We start from the raw sequence: 24639 nt of genomic DNA, 5'->3' as shown, positions 1-24639 counted from the left end.
TGGCTGCCAGTTTACCATGACTTAGTTCTGGCGTTGTACCGACACTGCTAAAAATTTCAGGCTTATCTAATCCAGGGAGCTGTCCTTCCTAAATCCTTTTTGAAAAAAATCCAACTTTATTTCAATGACGGTTGAAAAGAATTAAATGATGCATCAAGGGGTTTTCTTTGTCAGAAGGAATTTGTGCCCAGGCTCACTAATCCCCCTTGGAGGCCTCGACCTGTCGTGGTTAACCAGCTCCTTACCAGCTCGAGGCTGGAGACTCTGCTCTTGAGCCTGGGGCTTACTTGTTCACAAAGCTTCTGCCATTTGACTGGCTTTGGTGTGACATTCAGAACATTCTGTCCTCGGATAAGGGGGATTTTATAGGCTGATGAAAACCTACTCATCGGTTAAACACATCCTGCCCCAGCCCAGCTGAGCCTTCAGCTTCTGAGAGACAAGGTCTGGCCTAACGTTCAGGCTCGGCAGGGCTGGAGAGTGGGCTGTGAGGTAGCGTGGACACAGGCTTTGGAGTCAGACACATCTGGCTTACATTCCTGGTTCTGGCAATTTACTACGTCTCCAGCAAGGTGCTTCTCCAAATCTCAACTCCTTACCTGTATTTGAGGGGTTAGATGTCTGGGTAGCTTTTGTGTGGACAAAACTCTGAAAAGTCAGGACGGTACCTGTGCGGCAAACTCTGAACACGGCACTTCTGCTGTTCTGCCGGGATCAATGCACACTGAGTACCGCAGCCACCACCGGACAACACTGTCAGAAAACTGAGAGAGCAGGAGTCTGGCAGCTCTCCGGTAAGCAGGCAGACAGGGATACGCTGCTCTACATAGATCAATGTACTTTCCCATAAACATTTAAGGTGGCTGACTTCCTTCTCCCTCTTTAAGGTAAAGCCTTGATGTTTTTCCTGTCAGGGGAAACTGCCTGGTGTTGATTTTTAAAGAGAGGAGAGGAGAGGAAACTCTAATGGTGGGAACTAATCAACTTTTTTTTTTTTTTTTTTTTTTTGGTCTGAGTTAACCAATCCTTTGCAACAGCCCAAACCAATCAATTCTGAGGGAGAATGAGAACCTGTCCACCCTCCAACATATGAAGGTTTTGGCTCTGCCAGGAAAACTCAGGTTCTGGCTCCTGGTAACTCCTGAGGGAGTCTGTCTGTCTCTTTGTGTACTTTGTGTGTACACAAGCACTCCCAGCTCTGCTTTCAATACAACCTGGCTGAGTGCTGCAACCTTGCTTTTCCGTTTTACTTTTTAATCAGCCAAGAGGACTCTGTTCCCGCAGTCCAAGTTACCTGACCATGATGGCATCAAAACCTAATTTGAAAGTCTAACATCCTAAGTTTCCCAAACTCTAAGTGAGACTAATGGGACACTACGGATGGAGGATCCCACAGCTGATCTCACATGACGCGTCATAGTTAAAAATCTAAGTGCGTGGGCTGGAGAGATGGCTCAGTGGTTAGAGCACTGACTGCTGGGTTGAGGATTTAGCTCAGTGGTAGAGCACTTGCCTAGGAAGCGCAAGGCCCTGGGTTCGGTCCCCAGCTCGAAAAAAAAACCAAAAAAAAAAAAAACAAAACAAAACAAAACAAAAGAGCACTGACTGCTCTTCCAGAGGTCCTGAGTTCAAATCCCAGCAACCACATGGTGGCTCACAACCATCTGTAAAGAGATCTGATGCCCTCTTCTGGTGTATCTGAAGACAGCTACAGTGTACTCTGTGTGTGTGTGTATGTATGTATGTATGTATGTGTGTGTATATATATATATATATTAAATGAATAAATCTTTAAAAAAAATCTAAGTGCACCACAAATAGTTCACAAAATTACAGAGACTGCACATCAAGTGTATGGGAAACATAAATGGAGCTTGCCCGGGGTCGTCAAGCTGACACTTGAACTTGAACTATGGTCCCAAGACCAACTGGAATCCCGGTCTGTCACACAGCAGCTCCAGCAGAGCCGTCTGCAGTCATGGGTCTGTTCTACACCCGTGCCATCCAGTTCAGCCAGCCATGGGCCACGTGGGGCTACTGGCTACATAGCGCTGTCCTAGGACACAAATCCAATGCAACTCACCACCAATGTCATTTCTCTCCTCTCCTCGATCAATTTCAGGCTTCATTTGACTTGAATTCTTTTTGGCAGCACACGCTGGACCATTTTAATCTTTGAAAGTAAACTTCTTGTCCCCAGGTTTCTACAATGCCCCTGGTTTCCTCTCGGCTCCTGTCTTCTCCCCCACCCTCTCCTTTCCTCCTCCATCTACCTCTAATAGGATTTCCTGAGGTTTCTCCCTCAGGTCCCTCTTTTCTACAAACTCTTCCCAAATAATGTCACCCATTCCTCACATTTACTGGGGACTCACTGTGCAGGCACCAGGACTTTATAAAGATACTTTAAATACTCCCACCATGCCTTAGAATACAAATCTGTTCATGATGTGATAATAATCTGGACCCTCTTGCTAGGCTCTGGGATATTTCTGCTGTCCTGAGCTCTTAGCTTTTGCCTCCTCTTGCTATTCTTATTCATCTAAGATTTACCTATACTTTCCCTCCTGGGAATCCTTCCTTCCTCTTCCAAGGTATGTATGATCTTTCCCTCATGGGGGCCCCCCTGACCTCTACTCAATTTTCTGTGAGAGTCCTATCACAAATCCAGCATTTATTTGGGTATCTATCTAACCCTGTCCACCAGGAGCTCCTGGTAGAGCAAGGACTGGTGCTGGATTCAACCTTGAGTCTTTGGTAAACTGTGTCTGGCACCTGCTGGCCACAGTGAACTGAACAGAGATGCTCCAGCCACCCAGCTCCTAAAGCAGGAGCGGCATCTACCAGGAGTCTACCTCACGTCTTGGGCAGGAACTTATAAACCAACAGAACCCTCCATCTCTGGGTGCTTCCTGGTTTCCCTTCGTGGATCCTGTCTACTTGAGGCCATCCGAGCAGTGACACATGAGAGCAGCATTGTACCTCACCTGATCGTGATGATCTGCCCAATGCTCAGGTCCATGCCGTTCAGCTGCGCAATGAACACAGCCGCCACGGCTTCATAGAGCGCAGTGCCGTCCATGTTGATGGTGGCGCCGACGGGCAGCACAAACCTTGTGATCCTCTTGTCCACGTGGTTCTTCTCTTCCGCACAGCGGAATGTAACTGGAAGGGTTGCTGAGCTATGGGATCAAGAGAAATATGATTTTAGGTCTAAGAATACCAGGCCTCAGTTTCCACCCCTAAAGATCCCCATTTTCCAAAAGGTTAAAAAAAAAAGCCCCAAAGCATGCTGGGTAATTAAAAAGATAAATAATTTACTCTACTTTTATTTTATGGGTATGTGTGTTTGCCTGAATGCATATCCTCATGCCTGGTGCCCTCAGAGGATCAAAGAGGGTGTTGGATTTCCAGGAACTGGAGTTATTGACAATCATGAACCACTATGTGGGTGCTGGGAATTGAACCTGGATCCTCCCCAGCCCATATGCTGGTACTTTTGGCCAGACCAGAAACAGAAGGGGCTGTGCCCACCACTGCTCCACCTCACCCCCCTTACACCAGACTTTTTTCTGGGTATCAGACCACAGCAAGAGCGTAAGAAGTACTCAGAAAGATGGAGAAATACGTTCAAAAAGACGGACAGAGAGTATAGACACCGTCTCTCAAAGGTGCCTATCAAAACCAGAAGCTACAGTTGTCTTCCAAGTGACCGAAGCTGGCAGAGCACTGTCTGGAGGTTTCTCCCAGACACTCCTCCTGGTTACCTGGACGAGATCATGAGAGCTGTCAGGAGAGCCTGCGCCATGCCCAAGGCAAAGCGGAAAGGGTTCTTCCGCACGACTATGAAATAGATCAGTGGCAGCACTACGAGGGAGTGGATTGCAAGCCTGCAAACAAGAGGGAGAAAGTCTGAAAACCACTTCCTCACACTGATCTTGCTTTTTCAGTCAGCTTTAAAAAGTATGACATCTTTAAACTTTCATAAAGACCCAATGAGACAGGGGCGTCTGATAGCAAACAGATGTCCCCATTCCACAGATGGGGATGTCAAGGCTTGATTAGCAAAAGAAACACCTTGTCAAAGTTCTTAGCAAATTCTGAAGCTAAATTTGGATTTCCAAGCTCACTGAACGTCACATCATCTGTTCTGTCCCTGCAGTGCATTCCTGCTCTGTGAGCCATGATGATCTACTCTGCCACCTTCTCCAGAAGTTTCAATCCTCTCTCAGACCTCAGAGAAATGTCTCCTACCTTCCCTGGCCAAGCAGAGTCTCCGTTCAGGGTCACATTTGTCCCCAACATTTGTCATAGCTTTCCACCCCACCCCATCCTCTGGACCATGCTCTGGAATGGGGTCTACTACGTAGCTAAGAGGGAGGTCAGAGTTGCACAAGGAGAAACTCATACTTTAGGACTGGCCCCAATTTCTTTATTATTCCTGTCCTCCCAGAGTACTTAGGAATCTAAACAGGGCTGACTACAGGAGACTCACTGGCCGATGTGTGCACATGTAAGGGACAAGCTGACCATTCAGCTAGGCAAGATTGAACAATGAACACTGTGTTCTACAAAGAGCAATCTTGAGAGTATGAGAAGAGAGCCCTCTTAGTGCAGAGAGAATCGTGAGGTCTTTGCTATGGCGTTTAGTTTTCTGTTAGAAACATAAATAGAACAAGAGACAAGAACTCAACAGAACCCCATTAAAAATGGCTTATTATTCCAGACAGCCCCATCACTGCCCACCCACCCCACCCTGGGTGTAGCCTGGCTCGGCAGCAGCCCCAGCGCGGGGCTGGTAGAACGGAGACACCCCGCCCCCTCATCTTTATGGTCCTGCCATTCAACCCTGACTCACACACTGTTGGACCAGACTGCTCCTGTATGGCTGGAAAGCTGCGTTCAGCACACCAGGTTAACAACTACTGCCATGTCGTGGGGACTCCTCAGTGTGCTGTGGTTCTGAGGGGAGCGGAGCGACTGACGCATGGGAAGAAAATCAGGGTCGTTTACTCATTCTCTTGCTCCATGTATCTCAGCAGATAGGACCATCCTCGCCTTGCCTGAGTGTTTGGAGGCACCGTTTGGAACCTATAGCATCTTTCCTTAAGGAGCCAACTGCTTGGATGCAAAAAACGTCCAAGAGCTGCAACCCCAGCACCTTTCCTGTTCGTTTTATGGCTTCGGATAGGTCTCCAACAGCCTGACTATTTCCCTAACGTCTGGACACCCTCCTGACACAAAACACAGCAGTAGCTACAAGCCCAGTTAAGAACCTCAGACCCAAACCCAGCCCTCCTACCCCGACTTGCGTGAGATGGAATTTATTTAGGTCCTTCTTAACTTCTTTCAGCTTTGGGATGTATGGGAGGTATTCTTGCCTGCTTGATCCGTTTATATTCTTAAGGAAGTAAGGGACAGGAGATAGCCCCCACGTGCCTACAAATGAGCTTTTCCTCTTGTTTTAAACATGACCCATGGAGTGTGTGGCAAAGTCTGGTCCAAGCTGTCAGGAGCTGGCAATTAGCACAGCACGATCCGCCTACAGCTGTTAGAGGACAGCCTCGATGCCCTGCTCGTCTCCACGGGAGAAAAGCTACATCTAACCAGCTGCACCCTGGCCTTTCTACAGTAACCGTCATGTATCCGCAGGGAGTTCTGTTTCTTCTCTTGAGTCAGACATACCCACTCAGGACAGTGGCCATATAAAGGCCCAACTTGCGGAATATTTCCCAGTCTTCAACTTCTATGATCTTCCCAGCGATTAGGAACAAAATACCGATCGGCATGTAACTAGAAAGCAAGCACAAGGAAGGCACAATTCAGTGCTCAGAGGTTTACTCAGACAGGTTGGGGGGTGGTCAGTGTGGGCATGCTCAGTGCGCATGCGCTCTCCACGGGGAGGCCCACAGGCTATAATCAGGATGTCAAGGACTCAGCCTTGAGTCCAGCATTCACCACGTTGAGGGGGTGCTGGTAAGAATATGTGCCGCGGAAGCACAAACGGTGTACACGCAGTGCACACACAACCTGCTGGATATACTACCTCTTCACCTCACATGAGCAAAATCTTTCCAGCCACGATCACTTTGCTTCTCAGGTGTCATCAAAGAGGCAAAATAACCGCACTGTGTGTGGCCACGCCAGCTCCCTTTGGGGAACTCCATTTAGCTATGTCCTACGCTGGGGAAGTGTTTTACATGCATCGTTTCACTTAACAATGTTGCCCTAGCCCTGGGCTGGGTTTTATTACCCTTTTCTTACAGATGACAGAGCTGAAGTTTTAGTGAGATTAACTGACTTCCTTGGCTGTCACCACTGGATATTTTCCTGTTAACTTCTACCATTTAGATTATAAAATGTCGAGCCAGTTCCACATGAGCTAGGGGCGGCAGAGGTCTCTCAGGAGAGGTGAGCTTTCAGAGCACCTCACAGGCAGGACAGACAGGCAGTGTCCCTGGACGCTAGCAGGCAGCTTTCTCATTCAGATGTGGCCATATCTAGGCTAGGACAGTTGGTGATATTTTGAATTTCGTTTCTGCATAGGGCCTAAGAAGCAGCACTTAGTGTTCAGATGTTTCAGGAACTTTTGGAAATCCCTACTGACAGGAAGCCGGGCACCTGTGGCAAGAGACAATGGCTGGCAGACTTTTAGGTCTAGACTAATTCCCGAGGAGGTTGTGAAATCAGCGAATACTCCCAATCCTGATTTTAAATGTCTGCCTTCTCTAGGAGGAACCCGCTTAGGAGCATAAGCCGCCTCTTCCCGGTTCTGAGAAGGCGTTATCAGGGGCAACAATATGACGTCAATCGGCGTTGCTCACCACATGATGATCTGAACGATTTTCATGGTGGCGTCACTCAACGCATTGAAGAAATCCACCAGAATCTGCCCTTTTTCTCCCATTTTTCCAATGACAAGTCCGAAGACGAGGCAGAAGATAATCAGGCCCAGGACGTTGATGCCGTCTGAGTACAGGCCCACGATTTTGTATTCCTTTGTCTTGTTCTGTGGATCAAACCCAAGGGAAGGTCCTGAAGCATGATGGGAAGCAGAGTTCTAAGATGAGTCCTAAGAAGTATGACAGCAAAGGACGCCTACGTGTGAACCGCTTTCCCTCCCGCCACTGTGGTCTGTGGGGCTTTGTCTTCTTAACAAACCCATCTGTGAACATGTCTTTTGAAAAATTTCAACGCTGCCGTGTCACACATTTTTATGAATTTTATAATCAGGGTTAGCCACTAGTTACATTGGGAAGCTCCTCTTTAAAAAGATAGAAATTAATAATGCAAGAACTACACGACGTTTACCAGCATGGACATTCTGAGGACATTACATCATCTGTTCCCTCCTGATAATGATGGGACACTCATCGCTGCCTTGGGTCCGATGGGACCAACAGGGTTTTAAAGAGATGAAAACTGGCCTGACATCTGATAGGATGAGTCATTTCATCACTTACTGAGACAAATAATCTGTGTAGCACAGACTGCGTCTATAAAGAATTGTGCTGGTGAGCCCCTGGGGTACCAGTCATTTTTTTATTTATGACAAAAATGTTTATGGAACAGCTAGAATGTTCTAAGTGCACAGGCTATGGTCTTAGAATGTAGCTGGAGAGACAGGAGAAGCTAGGAAAAACCCAAGCCAATACTGAGGTTCTAGGTGATCAACTCATGGCTGCACTATGAGTTATAAGTATTCATGGATTCCAGGACATGAATGTCTGTGAGGTTAGGAAAAACGAGGTGAGGGGTAGGGACCTATGAGACAAAGCATGTTCGAGAATGATTTATGCCAAGGGCAGAAGATGTGGTACGATGGGCCTCTGTAGCCTGCTTCAATGAGTCTTCCTCAACCTTTATGGTCCCCAAATGCTCCCAAAGCACCATGGTCTCTCAAAGCACACACTGCCTGAGGACAGATATCATATCTGTCTTCTCCTACTCTATGTCCAATGTGCAGCAGCAATTCCAATATGGAGGGTGCTCAGAGTACTCTGTGAAACCTTATCAAAAGACAGAATAAGGAGTGTGTAAAAAGGTGGATCTGGATAGAAGTGAGCTCCTTGCCCTCAGACACAAGCTGGAAAAAACGAAGAAGCAGCCTGGCCAGGGGAGACCCGTGGCTACAGCTGGGAGAAATTAAGGTTTGTTTGTTTGCTTTCCAGTAGGAAGCAGGGAGCCAATGATGGCCTTTTGAATTTAAGTTTTATTTATTCACTTTTTGTTATTGTTACTGGTGTGTGTGTGTGTGTGTGTGTGTGTGTGTGTGTGTGTGTGTGTGTGTTGTGTAAATGGGGATGCCCATGGAGGACAGGAAAGGGTGGGTATCAGATCTCCTGGAGCTAGAGTACAGATAGCTGTGAACTATCCCAGTGTGGGTGCTGGGAACCGAACCCAGATCTTCTTGAAAAGCAGCAAGTGTTTTTAACCCACTGAGCCACCTCTCCAGGTCCCTATTTATTCATTTAGACAAGGACTCACTCAGTAGCCCAGGGTGGCTTCAAACTCAAGATCTTGCCTTAGCCTCTTGATTGCCAGGATTACAAGCACGCGCCATCAACCCAGCTTTAATTTAATTACTAAACTCACTGAATATTCTTCTCCATAAATCAATCATTTAATATCTCCCTCCATTTCTCTCTCCTTTTCTCTCCCCACTTCCCCTCCCCCTCAAACCCAGAACAAACATTCCCTCTCAGACTACTGAGAAGTCTACGGTGAGCCTACTACAAAGTGCCACTTCAGGTCCACAAATGTGACTCTCCAATTTCACAGAATGAAATCTCAAAGCCTATTGGTATTGTTTTTAATGGTCTACTCCTCTGGTGACAAAATCCACTCTGAATGGAGATGACTGGCCACTGTGTTTCTTACTCAGCACAGCATTCATGAGTTTGTCGTAGAAGCACTGGTGGGGCTTGATTCTGGAGTGATGCTGGACCCCATTTAGAGAAGCGGTATGTTACCTCACACACATGCTGTGAGGCTCTTCTGAAGTCCAAGAGGGTCTGGACTCAGAATCACATACGGGCAGAGAGATTTGGGAAAGGAACCACAGGCCTGTATTCTGTGTTCTGCTCTGTAAATCTCAGGCGGTCCCCATGGTACCCACCCAAGTGTATGGAGTGGCAAAGGCACGGTGAGGAGGCTCATTGCTTTCCCTCCATGATGCTCTTTTTCCTGGTACTCTTCTTCCACATGGTTCCCATGACCACCGTAGTAATACTCCATGGAGAAGTACACAAGCCTTGTCACACTGTTCCTATCAGTCAGGGCATGGCATTGCTTAACGTGTGTTTCTATTTAGGGACGTCTCGTTTTCTACATACCGTTGAGTCACTAGCATAGGATTCGTAGCTAGCAGGACTACAACATGCCTGAATAAAGCTTTTTAACACATAGATTTTTTTTTCCCACAAAGTGCATCACACCATTCTTGTAATCAAAAACCTTACAGAGCATTTCGTCCCGATGCTTCTGTCCATTTTATATGGTAGAATCAAGAAATAGCCAATAAATATCTGAAAATGCATAATATCCTACGCCATCAGGGAAATACAAATTAAAGGTCTACCTAGATTCCATCCAGCCTCAGTCATCACGGCTGTTGTTAAGAAGATGCATGCCGGCGGGGGTGCAGATATGATCTAGTGGTACCACTCCGAGGTACACACCCATCACCACAGCACAGAGACACCTACACGTTCATGTGCATCACGGCAAAGACATGTACGGCTAGGGGCCCACTGACAGACGAATGGCAGATAGGGAAAATGGGGCATAAATACACAGCGGGGTGTGACTCATCCATCAGGCTGAGGAAATTCTATCGTTTGCAGGGAAAGAAAGGTTATAGCTGGAACTGAAGCACAATATGCCAGACTCAGAAACATTGCATGTTTCTTATACACGGACTCTAGACAGAAAGATCTGTGGGGCTGGGCCTTGGCTTAGTGGGAGAGTCGCACACACATACAAATACGTATATAATATGAGTGTAAGATCTTAGAGAGGGCAGACAGAGAAGATAATAGGGGTGACTCTGGGCAAAGTGCAAAAAAGTGTGAGAGGACCAATAACTTCAGCCATTATTGAGAGAGAGAGAGAGAGAGAGAGAGAGAGAGAGAGAGAGAGAGAGAGAGAGAGAGAAACTGGGGAAATAGCTCAAGGGTAGAGTACTTGCCTGGCATACAGGAGGCCCAGGGTTCAATCCCCAGTACCCCTCACCACTCACCCACTCACATACAGAGCAAGTCAAAGAGATCCTCAGTGCAGGACAAAATGAAATAAAAATAGAAACCCAAACCACCAAGAAAATGCACAAAAGGAAATTAGAGTGGAATGAAACATAAACCAAAATGGATGATGGATGTCTGTTTACTGAGTGAAAACCAAAATGGAAAGATATATTGTAGCCTCATCCAACCTCCGTGTGGAACTGAGGTACTGTGGATGACTCAGTTCTGTGCCACTCCTGAGGGACTGTGAAAGATTATAAGTGTCGATTTTAGGGCTGTGGACATTTTTGGAGAGGTGGTAAACTCAGAAATGTGGATTCTGTGCATCGTGAAGACTGACACATGCATGCTGGGGAGCGGTGCGAGTGGCAGACCATACCTCAGACATTGTTGTCATGGCCGTGGTGACAGACACCTCTGTCTGGTTCCCCCCAGGATCGCTGGCAGGCTTCACTTCTTCACGCTTGGTTTTGTACTGCACACGGGAGGAAAACAAAGGCACACAAAGTAAAAAGGGGATTTTTTTTCTTTTTCAGCATTAGAGACACCACACGGACGTCATTTTAGCCAAATAACTGTTCTACTGACGGTGCTTCTGTCGCTTCTAGTTTTTGAGGATCCTTCCCAGAAAGAACCGGGACTAGAACTGTGATCTAAAAATCCAAACCGCAGACTCCCTCATTCAGTAATACCATTGCGCTTTCATGGTCGGGAAAATGGATGGAGAAATAAATACTGTGAAAGGAAGCAGGTTCTATCTGTAGGTGCTTCCACAGCCAGGGAGATTCCTGCCAATCATTTTTGTTTTTATAAACTGATCATTTTTAATCTGGAAAAAATAACCTTAGCGCTTTGATAAGAATAGTCGAGATGACTAACACACTCTGAGAAAGGTGTAACTGGGCGATTATGTCCAAATCAACAGTTCCTCCAGGCTACGGAGTGAGAGCGAGTTCTGTTGACTCTCTCCCTTCAGCCCTGTTTGGTTCCTGTGAGGCTTCAATCATGGTGGATTGAGAAAAAGCTACTCTATTATGGTACTAAAAAGAAATGGCCCCCCACACAGGATCTCTGCCAATTCTGAGCCCTACAAATGGCTACTGTGGCTGGGCTGCAAAGGCACCTTTTAAATAGAGGTGGCTCTGTTTCTGGTGGGGGTGTGGAGAGCAATGCTCTTGCCATCTTTATTGGTGTATATGGGGGTCTCTGTTCGTGTAATTTATGCAAATGAATACAGCAGTTTGTGATCGACTCGGCTGCTTTAAGGAGCCCGTATAAACAGAAAAGGATTTTTTCAGGGGTGTGCAGACAATGATAAACATTCATGAGAGAAGACATCTGATATACCCATGCCTCTGCTGCAGAGAACCAGCATGGGGTACCAGCATGGGGTACCAGCATGGGGCACCAGCATGGGGCACCCACTGGTTAAGGAAAAGAGCCAGCTCTGGGTGGGCTGGCCACCATGGAGTCAGTTAGACATCGATGGTCACCAAGAAAGGGATGGGAAGAAGAGACGGAGAGTTCTTCTGTCCACTGCTTGCATATGTGGGGAGTCCAAGTTCTTTAGGAGTGTAACACAGCATGCATTTCACTACACCCCAAAAGGCAGGAGTCATCTGAACCCCACTGTTCACTGCTATACTTTATGCTGTTGGCTTTGATGGACTAATGCCATTGCTTGGGTCATAGCTGAAAATGAAGTCGCAGTGGGTCATAGGAACAGAGGAGCAACTCAAAGGAGCAAAGCCATCGGTGTTACCTGCTGAAAACAGGCTTGGACCAGGTTCTCAGGGAACATGTTCCTGTTGGAGACACGGAAAACAGGCTTATATCAGGGAAACGCGCTTTGGGTTGTTCAATTCTGTCTGTCAGTGGGATTGAGAACAGCAGAGCACGGGTTCTCTGATTTCTCTTCTGGCTTCTGCTTTGCAGAGTATCCCTTACATTAAGATTAATCTCTCTTCCCGAGTCCCTTGCAGTCAACCATTTCTCCTTGTCAGCTCCACTTGACAGACTCCCTAAGTGACACGCTTGCTGTTCTTGGGGAAATGTGGTGTTGACAGATGGACGCTCACGGTCGAGAGAGTTGTTTGACTGTCTGTACCGTACCACTTTTATAACAGTCTGTTGTATTTCTCCCTGAATCCTTAAATTCCAGTTGCAATTCTATTGTAATTGCCAAATCAAATATGTAAATCAATGAAATACCAAAAAAGTGTGAATCCTATAAATAACTAAACTACATGCCCTGGAGACTCAAGAACCCCAAGGGAACCCCAAATTGCCCATATGCACATATCCTGTAACTTTTTTTTAAACATGTGTTTCTGCTTGAATTGATACTTTCAGTTTACTAATTGTTTGTAGTGCTGACTACTTTAGAAAAGAGGGTTTCTCTGCACAACAAAAACACGAAACTTCTCCAAGTAACCTTCAGAACTGACCACCCAGTTCTGCCCAGTGTCTTTCTGTCACAAGGACATTTCCTGCATCTCTGTCTATCCTAGGTCCTACAATGAACCCTGTTTTATCCACGACTCTCTGAACCACGCCTGGCAAGTAGAAAGTCCTTGCTCTGTAACGTGTAGGATTTATGGCAAACTGAGATGCATGAACTTTACAAATTATTAAAAATGTTAAGACATTGGATGGGGGGGTGGTTAAGTGGGTATAAAGTGCCTGTTGCACACGTGTAAGGATCTGAGTTCAAATCCCCAACATCCATATTTATAATCTCAGTGCTTATATGGCAAAAATGGAGGTGGATACAGGAGAGTCCAGAAGCTCGAGGGGCAGCCGCCCTGGCATACACAGCGCGCAGCCAACAGAAAGATGCTGCCTCAAATAAGGCTGAAGGGCTAACAGTTGAGGCTGTCTTCTGACCTCTACAATGTATACTACATAACACGCACACACAAATGTTAAGACATCAGAGCATTGAATCACCCGAGGGGCCTTGTGCACCTATACAGATGGCGCATCCAGGAAGTCACCCACTGGCAAGACTCACCTGATCAGATCCAACATGGCGTCCACAGTGCTGACCTCAGGGGTTTTGCCCGTCCTGTTGATTTCATTCACTTTCTGAGTGACACCAGGCTTGATGCTCACAACTAACACAATACCTGTAACCAAGAACAGTAGTCGCAGAGAATTAAAACCTTGCAGGGCATCTGGTGTCCCTGGGTGGCCTTTGGAGAACCAGTTGACAAGGTGGTGCAGGCAGTCCTGCGACATGGAAGGCCCGAGTCCCCAACAAGATGCTAAGGCCTCCGTAGACAGGTCCTGACTATCTGGAACGCTCTGACGAGGGGTGGAATGAAGACACAAGGTGGGAGTTCAGGGAGGGATGGCTGAGCTTGCTGCTGGGAACTGTCCACAGCACCTGACTACACAACTGGAGACTATGTTAGCACTGAGCTCATGGACTGTACAAGCAGCAGTGGGCAGTTTTAGGAGAGACCTGGGTACCAGAGATGGAGGGGAGCAAAGAAGAGAAAGCATCCTCCCGCTCATTTTCACTCCTCCTCCAGGAGGAAGGAATGCTAAGGGAAGGGGGTAGGGCCTTGGGATGTAGATGGGTTGGCCTTCTGCTGCTGGGCCTTCTCCAACAGCAATGAGAGTATGAATCATGGTCTCCCAGTAAGTATCATCTTGTTCTCTTTTTGCTGTTTCCCCTTTATGTCTGTTTTTCCCAGGGATCTTTGAGAAAGAAGCAGCTCCCTGCTCCCCAACCTCGGCCCTTTGGCTGAGTACCTCTAAAACTGCCCCACAGCCAATCACGTATCAGTTCATCAAAGTGGGCCACAGAGGTCAAGCCGGCTGCAGTATCTGGGAACCCTTCTCTCCTTTCTCCTTATTCTGGGGATTCTTTTGAAACTGTTGCATGGGTTACAAAGGCAGGACCAGGTTTTTACCACAAAACCATGCTAATGATGGTGGGGACAGCCCGTTCTCTTATTAGCACGCCCTCCCTTCTTCTGCCTGGAAAGGGTGCTAGCTGTTAGCTTTCAGTACTGTGAAATGCAACGAGGTCTGACCTTTCTAGAACTGTCTTCTAATTATATTCTATTGCTTTAGGCTAATTATCTGGCTTAAGATAATATAAACTCTTGGCCTTACTTCTTTCTACCCAGTGATACTGACAGGGCCCAGAAATGTCACTTCCTCTCCGTTTCTTACCAGAGAATTTGACACACAGGGACTGTGGTCAAAATTCTGTTGGTATTGGATTTCATTCACATAAAAGGTGTTACGAAGACTCAAAGGCAGAAGGCCCAGAATAATTTGACAGTATTATTTTCTGGCTAAAAAAAAATGTGCACTTTAAAAAGCCTAATTACTTTGTGAATACAAAGTTACAATTACAAAGAGGGACAAGGAAGGTGTCAGAAATAAGCATCACCTAGGATTACAGCAATGACGGTGGTGGAGAAATAATATACTACAGCACGAAGACCAATTTTTCCAGATACGTTGGAATCCAGTGCAGCGACACCTGAAAGGAGACGGAAGATGGAGAAAGTCAGTTACAGTAAAAAGACAGCTTTCCTGCATTAGGGACTCCAATAAAGAGCTGGCACCTTCTTTGCAGCTACAAGATGCATCTCACAAGATGCAACTTATTAGATTCAGCAAACATCAAAATTACAAGTGAAGAATTCAGAAGTGGGAGCCCAGTGGGGCACAAACTACTTATCCAGCTTATTTCCATGGTCTCTGGTTTTCTTGGGGTTGGGTGTAAGAAAGAGTCTCCCTTCCACAGAGAGGTATGAGCTTGGTCAGGATCTTTACACACTACCACCCAAGAATTCCTCCTTTGGAATTCAGTACTGAGGAACCATGTATCTTGAGCCAAGTTAATTACTTATTGTACACTGACGCTCATGCACATCATAATTGTGTCTCTGTCTTTTCGATCAGGAGGCTCAAGCTGAAAGGATAATGTCTCCCTTTGATTATTAAGGTACTAGATATTGATCACCCACCCCTGCCAACAAACATATTTCATCTCACTATCTATAGTTAACATTCTAGTAAATGTTCTTCCAATTTTCCTTCTCAAAGTTTAGTAAACATAGGCAATTTTATAGTCAACTAAAGGAATGGTCTTCACCGTCACATACTTACCCTAAAGATAATTTTAATGGATACATGACTGTCTGACATATGGCTAGACTACAATGTGTTTTATTGGTCTTAGTTGGACTTTAGATTGTCTCTGAACCTAATACAATAATAAGCCATGGTAATTTATTATCCACCCTGCCTAGCATATTTCCCACTTCTCTGTCATGATTTCCAAATTGTTTCTAGGTGAACAAATGTATTATATACATTTGCTACTGTGAGATACTTCAAAAATCTGACTGAGGGGTTGGGGATTTAGCTCAGTGGTAGAGCGCTTGCCTAGGAAGCGCAAGGCCCTGGGTTCGGTCCCCAGCTCCGGAAAAAAAAAAAGAACCAAAAAAAAAAAAAATCTGACTGAAAGGATACAATGATTTCTATAGCACTGGAGAGTTAATGAACACATTGTTAACCAGTGTGTTCCTGGTTAATGAACCACTTTCAACCAGTCTTAGTTACCAATGAAATAACCAAATGTTGCTAGTCTTAAGAGGTTTGTCTGAGGAGTTGGGGATTTAGCTCAGTGGTAGAGCGCTTGCCTAGCAAACGCAAGGCCCTGTTCGGTCCCCAGCTCCGAAAAAAAAAAAAAAAAAAAAAAAAAAAAAGAAAGAGGTTTGTTTGAAAGGTGGCTGAATTGAAAATAGAAAAAGCACCCATCTCTGTTAGAAACACATTCCCTCTATCAGAGACACTTCCATGAGTGAAGCCAATTGGTGTTCCCTAGCTGAGCTTCTGGGAGGAAGATGGGACAGATTGAGAAACTTTCCAGCAAGCTGTCATTTGGAGGTTTCAAATTCTACCCTGCCTGATTTCCAAGCTGAGAATCCTATTTAAAGCCAAAGAAACACCAGAGAAAGTGATTTTGTATTTTAACATGCATTGTCCCGCAACTGTGTGCAAAGCCTAGAGTTCAGGGCAGCGGGAGAAGGGAAGAGGCGGTCACAGGGCAACTTCAAAGAGAAGGAATTGGAGCTGACCGGCAGCAGGATGCTCAGGTTGCTATCAGAGGCATTCCTCACACCATGAGAGGCCTATCTAGTTTCCTAAGTGACTAGAAGATGGTGCTCCTCATATTTCCTGGTATATCTGATGTTCAGGAAAATTCTACAAGGATGTCATTGCTGTTGGGATGACAGAATTTCTCACTCTAACCACTGTGATTTTTTCTTAAATTTTTTTATTGACTCCTGGTTATTTCATATCACGCACCCTGATCCCACTCATCTCCTTACCCCTTCATATCTGCCCTTCACCCATGCAACCTCCCCCAAAGGAAACAAACAAAATAATAAAACAAACTGTACTGGCTGGTCTTGTGTATCAACTTGACACAAACTGGAGTTATCACATAGAAAGGAGCCTCCCTTGAGGAAAAGTCTCCATGAGACCCAGCTGTAAGGCATTTTCTCAGTTAGTGACTAAAGGGGGAGGGTCCAGCACACTGTGGGTGGTGCCATCCCTGGGCTGATGGTCTTGGGTTCTATAAGAAAGCAGGCTGAGCAAGCCAGGGGAAGCAAGCCAGTAAGTAACACCCCTCCATGGCCTCTGCATCAGCTCCTGCCTCCAAGTTCCTACCTTGTGTGAGTTCCCGTCCTGACTTCCTTTGGTGATGAACAGCAACGTGGAAGTTTAAGCTGAATAAACCCTTTCTCCCCCAACTTGCTTCTTGGTCATGATGTTTTGTGCAGGAATAGAAACCCTGACTAAGACACAAACCAACCAAACAACAATAACAGAAAGCACATTGCCATGGAAGCTGCCCTGTGTCCCACAGTACACCCCTTGTTCACAGTTTTCCTTGCAGGTGTTCACTGCAACCACTCACTGGTCTGATTTGAGGCCTCTGACTTCTGATACACCATCAATCCTTGGTCCTCACCAGGACTCCTTTCTTAATCCTGTTGTTGCCCTGTGTCATGGAGATCCTGCAGCTTTGGACCTGCAGGACTAGACCCTTCATGTGCTCTAGAAGTTCATAGATGGGGTAGATGTTGGAGTGGGTGAACTCAGGGCCCTGAATCTGGCCCTTGATGAGCCCACCAGCTGTCCTGCACTAGGTATCATCAGGACCAGCTCTCCCATTTTGCCCAGGTGAGGAGCAGGGACAATTCTCTTGATCTCCAGAGCCAACACCACCAGGGCCAACCATGTCGGGTGCAGGGCCCACTGTGGTGAGGGGTGGGACCAGCTCACCGGCCTGGTGCAGGTGGGCTGGATAGGCACTAAACACTGTTCTTTAATCTGTGGACTGCCCGCCTGGAAGCGAGTATTTGGAAAGAAGGTCTCTGGCCTCTTCAACACCCACCCAAGATGATGTTAAGGGTCCATTTACACATCTCTAGAGCAAGACAATAGTCCTCACACCCTAGAAGTCTCTTTTTGGGTAGAAAAATGGAGATAGGTGTGCTGAGGAGAAATTATTTTCTGACAATAAGGCAACCAAAAGCAGCAATTGCAACAGTAAAAAAACCAACCAAAATACCCAAAATAGCTAAAGGCCACAATTCAAAAATGAATGATCCTGTCTTTATAAAAAATAGCATTTGCACTTTACACGAGTTTCAACGCGATCATGTCTTAAGCTTTGTTGTGTGTGAGGGACTGAGTTAATCTTCACCAGGAAAATTTTGTCCCCCTGCTCTGCTTAATATGCCTAAAATAAACTATTCTGGGTCAGACTCTCGAAGTTTGAACCAACATCAGCTACTGAGTTGTACTGAACAAGTTTCCTTCTTGCCCGCCTTGGATCAACACTCTGCTGGCTGTGGTCTTTGCAGAGACACCCCCGCCCCCCAGATGGGGCCCTCTCCTCCCTGGTTCTTCTGCTTCCCAGGAGATGAACTACCTCTCACCACCAGGAGTTCAGTGCCTCAGCTTGGACTTCAGGGCTCAGCTGGAAACAAAGGGCGTTTTAATAATGGGATTATTGGTGGAAGTATCTTAGCATCCCGAGTAGGAGCAGCGACTCTCTCGTGACTACCGTTAGGAAGAGATTTGTTCCCATTCCTCTCATAGGCCTCAGTCTTTGCTTCCCAGTCAGCCAAAAACCAACCATCAAAACTTTCTATATGGTTTATTCCTACCATTATAACATAAAAAGGGGAGTCTATCACAGCCCCCCAATTCAGGCTTTTGGAAAACTTACAATGAGTCACTGGGGGAACTTGGTGATTACTCTATATAGACAGAAGGGACATTGGAAAGCAACTATATCTAAAAAACTATTACAGAAGCGAAGACGGAATTTAATAGTTATGAAATGTCTGTCTGGAGAATATGAATTCCTCCTATCCATAGAAGATGAAGGCGGTGCTGGAAACACACTGCCTTGAGTTGTGACCACACATTGAACATGGAGGTCCTTAACTCTCATTTTAATTCAGCAAGGTGGGCGTTATTAACCCATTTTTATAGAGGATAAAGCTTTGGCTCAGATGTGCTAAGCAGCATGCCGCCATGCTATCGAAGTTAAGTGGCAAGCTAGGCTCTCAACTCAGATTTGACCCCAAAGGCCACATTCCTCTACACCATGACACATTAACCCCTTCCATGTGCTATAAAATTCCAGACCAGCTCTGCCCAGTGGTCCTTCCTGTGCCGTAGAAGTTGTATTTATGTTATCCACTGAAGTAGCCTCAAGCTACATCTGGCTATCGAGTGCAAGGCAGGTGTCTAGAATTTTACTTAATTGAAATTAACCCCATTCAAATAACCACATCTGATGACTACCACATATACGGACAACACAGTGTAATCTCTACACATTACCAGACTGCTGAGCATTAAGTGGGCGCTCAGCCATGTCAAGGGAACAAGCTTCAGACTTAACTCTATCAAGGAAACCCCCTGAAGCCTCTCCTTGCCATCACAGGGACAGTAGGGAAGATTTGACGATAAGCTGCACTCTTTTGCACACAGGTTCCCAACTCTTTCGAGTCCTGAGCCCTCTTCTTCCCTAGGTCAGCAGTGCAGTGAATAAAGTCCTCTGAGGATGCTTGTATGCCAAGCTTTCCACGTGACAGGAAGAGCGGCACTATTATAGGTTATCCCTAGGTACCAACAGCCTGTTTCCAAGGTCCACTGGGTGAGTAGTACAGCGGCGAGCAGGCAGGCTCCTCAGAAAGGTCCTACACAAAGTGTCCTGGTTCTGTTCCCAGGGCAGCCAATGAAAATAAAAAAGCCCACGAAAGATCATGTTTAGCCTCTCAGTGTCCCTCAGTGTCCCAGTGTCCAAGAGTCACTTAGACATTAGTTTTGTAATTCCCACCCCATGATATTTATTTACTACGGTTTAGACAGGCCAGCTAGATCTGTGGCAGGTTAGAAGGTGTCATAAGAATGAAATGCTTCCTGATGCCCTGGAGCAGAGCCCAATAAAAGCTGGAGGTGTCACCAGGCAAAGGGCACCAGGACAGACATGATAGAATTGGATGGAAGACAAGCCTAGGGCAGGCTCACTCTCGATGGCCAGAGACAATTTTGAGGCTGTGGCCTGGAAACAGGGATAGAGCTCAAGGCTGTCCTTAGAAGTTAAGGGCACCTGCTGGCTCTTTATTTTAGGAAAAAGGCATTTTTTTTTTTTTTTATTTACCTCTGGGAGGCTGTGAGGAGTGAGCTGGGGATGCTGGCGCCGGGCCATCAGAACAATCATCTGAACTTTTTATAACAGCACTACAAAGGAAGCAGGGTGGGCTAAACAATAGCAGGTTTTAAAAATAAACATCCGAGGCAAGCGACTCCTCAGAGTCTCAGACCAAGCAGCCACCACCTGGGAATGAAGTTTTCATGACAGTCTCTGTACCTGATGGTCAAGGTGTCAGGATGGACTCTCTCTGTTGCCAGGCATTTACTAGCGCTCCAGGATTCTGAATGGACACAAGGCAGTGTTGCACAGGAGTTAGCCCAATGTGGGTGAGTTAGTCCACTGTGGGTGAGTTAGCCCAGTATGGGTGAGTTAGTCCACTGTGGGTGAGTTAGTCCACTGTGGGTGAGTTAGTCCACTGTGGGTGAGTTAGCCCACTGAGGGTGAGTTAGTCCACTGTGGGTGAGTTAGCCCACTGAGGGTGAGTTAGCCCACTGTGGGTGAGTTAGCCCACTGTGGGTGAGTTAGCCCAGTGTGGGTGAGTTAGTCCACTGTGGGTGAGTTAGCCCAGTGTGGGTGAGTTAGCCCAGTGTGGGTGAGTTAGTCCACTGTGGGTGAGTTAGTCCACTGTGGGTGAGTTAGTCCACTGTGGGTGAGTTAGCCCACTGTGGGTGAGTATAGCTGTCTCTAGCCAAGAGGCCAGTTGAAATACGCATGGGTTTTGCTCCCAAACTTGATTTTCTCAACATAGTGCACTTTAAAAGCCCGAATCTCCTGCAAGTTGATAGGGAGGAGCAAACTGACCGACATGGCTTTGCGCCACCTATGAGGATTAGAGCTGGTAGTGGTCGGTGATGTGTCCCTGAGCGACGTAACACACTTCATAGGCATACTCACGTCCATTCACGATCATTAAATATATCCTTTAAAACATCAAAATGTCTCACTCCAGTATAATCTCCCAGTGGCGTCGAAGACAAAAGAGTAAGAATCCTTACCCTGGAGGGTGAGACCCCACAGGCATCTCCAGCCTGTGTGTGTCCCTGCAGACTGAGTACAACCCTCCCCTGGCCTCTTCTCCAACAGACCAAACTCCTCAAAGCTTCCGGTCATTCCCTGCCTCCCCAGCTGCTTCTCCCCACTCCTCATCTGGCTGTTAAGTCCTTTCCTTGGGGTCCTTCTCTGATCTCCAAGTGTCCATGCCTGGCATCCTGCGCCTTTTGTGTATTACTTACAAATAAAAATAAACCCCATAAAGTTTCTCAATCTCTCTCTCTCTCTCTCTCTCTCTCTCTCTCTCTCTCTCTCTCTCTCTCATGTCTCTCTCAACATGAACACACATACACATACACACGCATGTTTTAGAGGGTGATTAACATTTTTATGTGAGGTTGTCTACCCCAGCCTTCTGGGCAGCAGAATGTTCTAGAATGGAATTCATCTGATTCATCTGTTCCAGGTGCTGTCCTGTGATTTATGTGATCTTGGGAAAATGGTTTAATCTTGTTCCAACCTCCGGTTTCCTTATCTCTACAGATGGAGATAAGTGGGGACTACTTTACTACTTCTTAAGGTTGCAACAAGGAGTAAACAAACATGTTACCATTTTTAAAATGGTGAAACGAATTTTTTTTATTCTCTAGGGAAAAGAGGGCTGGAGACAGTCACATTTTGTTAATCTAGGACTCTGGCAATGTCAGCTATCAAGATGAATACGTCTGGGATAGAAAAAGGGAAGAGGCAGTGGGAGTATGTCTGTGCCTTACCTGTGGCATCTGCATTTCTCACATACAAAGAACTCCCTTAGAAAGGGTTGTGACAGAACTACACTATTCTTGAAGTTAACAAAATAAACTCGTCCTCAGATGGCCTTAAAGAAGAGTCACTCTGCAGCCCGTGCCATCTGGTCTATAGTTGATGGCTTAAAGCCTATCAGGAAACAGGGTGTGGGCCCGGGTAGATGGTTCAGTGGCTAAAGGGCTTGCTACACAAGCTACAGGAGTGGAGTCTGGATCCTTAGCACCCACAAGAAAAGCTAGGTGTGACAGTACCAGTCTATAACCCCAAATCAGGTAGGGAAGGTAGGAGGGTGCTAGGATCTTGCCGGTCAGCCAGTCTAGATGAAATGTAAAGTTCCAGGTTCAGTTGCGGACTCTGTCTCCAAAAACACGTGTAAAATGATAGAGGAAAACACCTAATACTGACCTGTGGGTGCATGCACGCATGCACGTACACACATACACACACATGCACGCGTGCACACATGCACACCCACACACGCACACATGCACACGCCCATGCCCACACACATGTGCATGCACACGCACACGTGCATACGCACGCACGCACACACACAGAGCAGATAAGGTTCTTCAGCAAGACCAGTGCTGTCAGAGTCTTTTCAGCACCGCAGAATATAACAGCATTGGTGGTTGTGGCCAGCTGTTGGGAAGACCCCAAAGTTCTTCTCAAGGCTAACCATTGGATGAATGCCTTCAACACAGAGTAGAGGATCTGAAGAACTCAGCCGTTCCCTCCCAGGGTCCACACAGATGCTTTTACAGCAACAGCTAGCACACATCAGTAGATGACTTTTGTTTCATAACACAACCGTATACACACCCCCACACCCCTCGCAGCTCTGAATTCCACACAGTTGGCAGCAAAGGCTCCTATGTAGAACTTGTTTCATGCTGGCGAATGTTCCAAGCTGCAAACAGAGTCTTTTACTGTTGGTTGCACTTCTTGGATGACAGACAACCTTCCTGCCCTCACGTGTATTCAACTGAATCCTAGAACTGACCATTGTAACTTTTGGCCAATCCATGGACCTTCTAGAAACCACTAACAAAAAGCACCTGGACATGGTTTTTACAGTTGACCACCAGTGATGCAGCTAAGGTTTCAGAGTGCATGGCAGAATCCATGTTGAAAGCCAGGCAGTGTGGCTCCCATGTCTGACTCTCCCGTTAACCCACGAGTCGCTTGCACTAGGTGTCCAGTGGCAGATGGAGTCACTGGGGAACTCTTCCTGACTCTGCGGGCTTGTCAGGGACCTTAGTGAGTTATATGAAGTCCTGTGTGCGCTTTCCCACTTTGCTGCTCTCTCCCCCATGCTTCTAGAACTCTGACTAATAACTCAACTTCTATCCTGAGTAACTATAGCGTCTTTCATTCCCTTCTGCATCCCTTCTCTCTTGACTCCTGCCCTTCCTCCAAGAGCCCTCCTTATAATGCTCTCCCGCCTTATTCCCAGAAGAGCATCTTGATGCCTCTTTTTCATTAGGCTAGGCCTTAACTTTATATATTGTGTATGGTACCACAGAGCCTGGCCCACTGAAAACAGAATGAGTTAGCGGTCTTCTCGGTCCATACTCTGAGAACACTGGAGAGACTCTTTATACTATTACACCTTCCTTTGCAGGAATTTCTTATAGTCAAACTTACATAGCCGAGTCCTCCTATCACCAGAAGGCCTACTCACTTGTGCTAGACATTCTGGGGCTCGGCATCTTAGGAAGAGACTGAAGGGGGGTCATTTATCTGCCACTTTTCACTTTGTTACTACTGGGCAAGCAGCACACCCATGCAAAGGTTATGGCTTTTATAAGATGTGTCCCTTTCCTTGTGAGAAATGCATTACAGGACTCAAACTAATATAGCGAATCCTCTGGCTTCAAAGCTCTGCCCTCGACGATCTCTGAGAGGTTTAGGTCATGTTTATACAGCTGCCTAGGCTCACTGCCAAGTTCCCAACCAAGGGTGGGAGACGGAAAGGGGGACATTTAAAATGCAGGTAGAGGTCACTGGCTCTGGTGTTATTCACTGACTTTAGTGTGTTGGTCTACATCTTTGCCTTCTCCAACAACAGGGCTTTCGTTCAGTCTCTAAACCATCCTGAAATAGTGATTTCATTAAAAAGCTGGGTGGAATAAACTCTTGAAGTTCCGGGGAAAGCACACATGCTTGCTTTCTTCCTGATGGTCTCATTCAAGCTCTCAGCCACCTGTGTTGACAAGCAGAAGCTTCGAGCAAATACCGAGCTGTACAACTAAGTGGTACATGCATCTTCAAGGCTTTTCAGCATGGGAACACCCAGACCTGGCTAACGAGAGACCATGAACAGGGAATTCGCCCTCTTTTTTTTGCCCCCTACACGGAAAATGTTAGCATTTAATTAACCTCCAAAGTGGCTTCAAGACACCAGAACACAGAAACCTCCAACACCCCTAATCTTCTCTTCAGCTCTTCTGCTGAAGACTTTGGCCTCACGATGACAGGTTGCTTAGGGAGCTTCCCCTTCCCCGGAACTCGGTAGTAGCCTGATCGAACAACGTCAATGATGGGAGTAGCTCCAGTCTTGGTTTTTGCTGCATTGACCCGTGTCTGCTTGCTGACCAACGCCCATAATTTATCCAGGTTGACAGTCAAGCAGAAGCTCCAGTTCCTATTCAAGTAGTAATGCCTCATACCAACTTTCCCGAAGTAACCCGGATGATATTTGTCAAAGTTGATCCCGTGGTGATTGCCTCCAGCATTCCCGCGCGCGGGTAAGCGACCGTGGCTGTGGCTCACGTGACTCCGGAGTTTACGGGTCTTCCTCAGTCTGGTTGGCATGGCGGTGGCAGAAAAGAAAGAGGGAGGAGCCCACAAAGTCTCGCGAGATAGAAGGCGCGGGAGTGGGAC

At 46.6% G+C, this 24639-nt stretch overlaps 1 protein-coding gene and 1 pseudogene across 1 annotated transcript in view; both read right to left on the bottom strand.

Moving 5' to 3' along the window:
• Positions 1 to 24639, bottom strand: part of Slc1a1 (solute carrier family 1 member 1) — an 80398-nt gene that overhangs the window by 4157 nt on the left and 51602 nt on the right. Inside the window, exons 3-10 of the mRNA XM_032891770.1 lie at positions 14650 to 14742; positions 13255 to 13369; positions 12004 to 12046; positions 10621 to 10716; positions 6822 to 7006; positions 5683 to 5790; positions 3765 to 3887; positions 2985 to 3179 (exon numbers count right to left, since the gene is read on the bottom strand). Coding sequence (XP_032747661.1) covers positions 2985 to 3179; positions 3765 to 3887; positions 5683 to 5790; positions 6822 to 7006; positions 10621 to 10716; positions 12004 to 12046; positions 13255 to 13369; positions 14650 to 14742 — 958 coding nt within the window. The remainder of the gene's footprint in view (positions 1 to 2984; positions 3180 to 3764; positions 3888 to 5682; positions 5791 to 6821; positions 7007 to 10620; positions 10717 to 12003; positions 12047 to 13254; positions 13370 to 14649; positions 14743 to 24639) is intronic.
• LOC116891066 overlaps positions 24108 to 24639 on the bottom strand; it is a 565-nt pseudogene continuing 33 nt past the window's right edge.

The sequence above is a fragment of the Rattus rattus genome, chromosome 2, assembly GCF_011064425.1.
Source record: "Rattus rattus isolate New Zealand chromosome 2, Rrattus_CSIRO_v1, whole genome shotgun sequence".
NCBI classification, from domain to species: Eukaryota; Metazoa; Chordata; class Mammalia; order Rodentia; family Muridae; genus Rattus; species Rattus rattus.
This window is presented reverse-complemented; position numbering and strand designations above follow the sequence as displayed.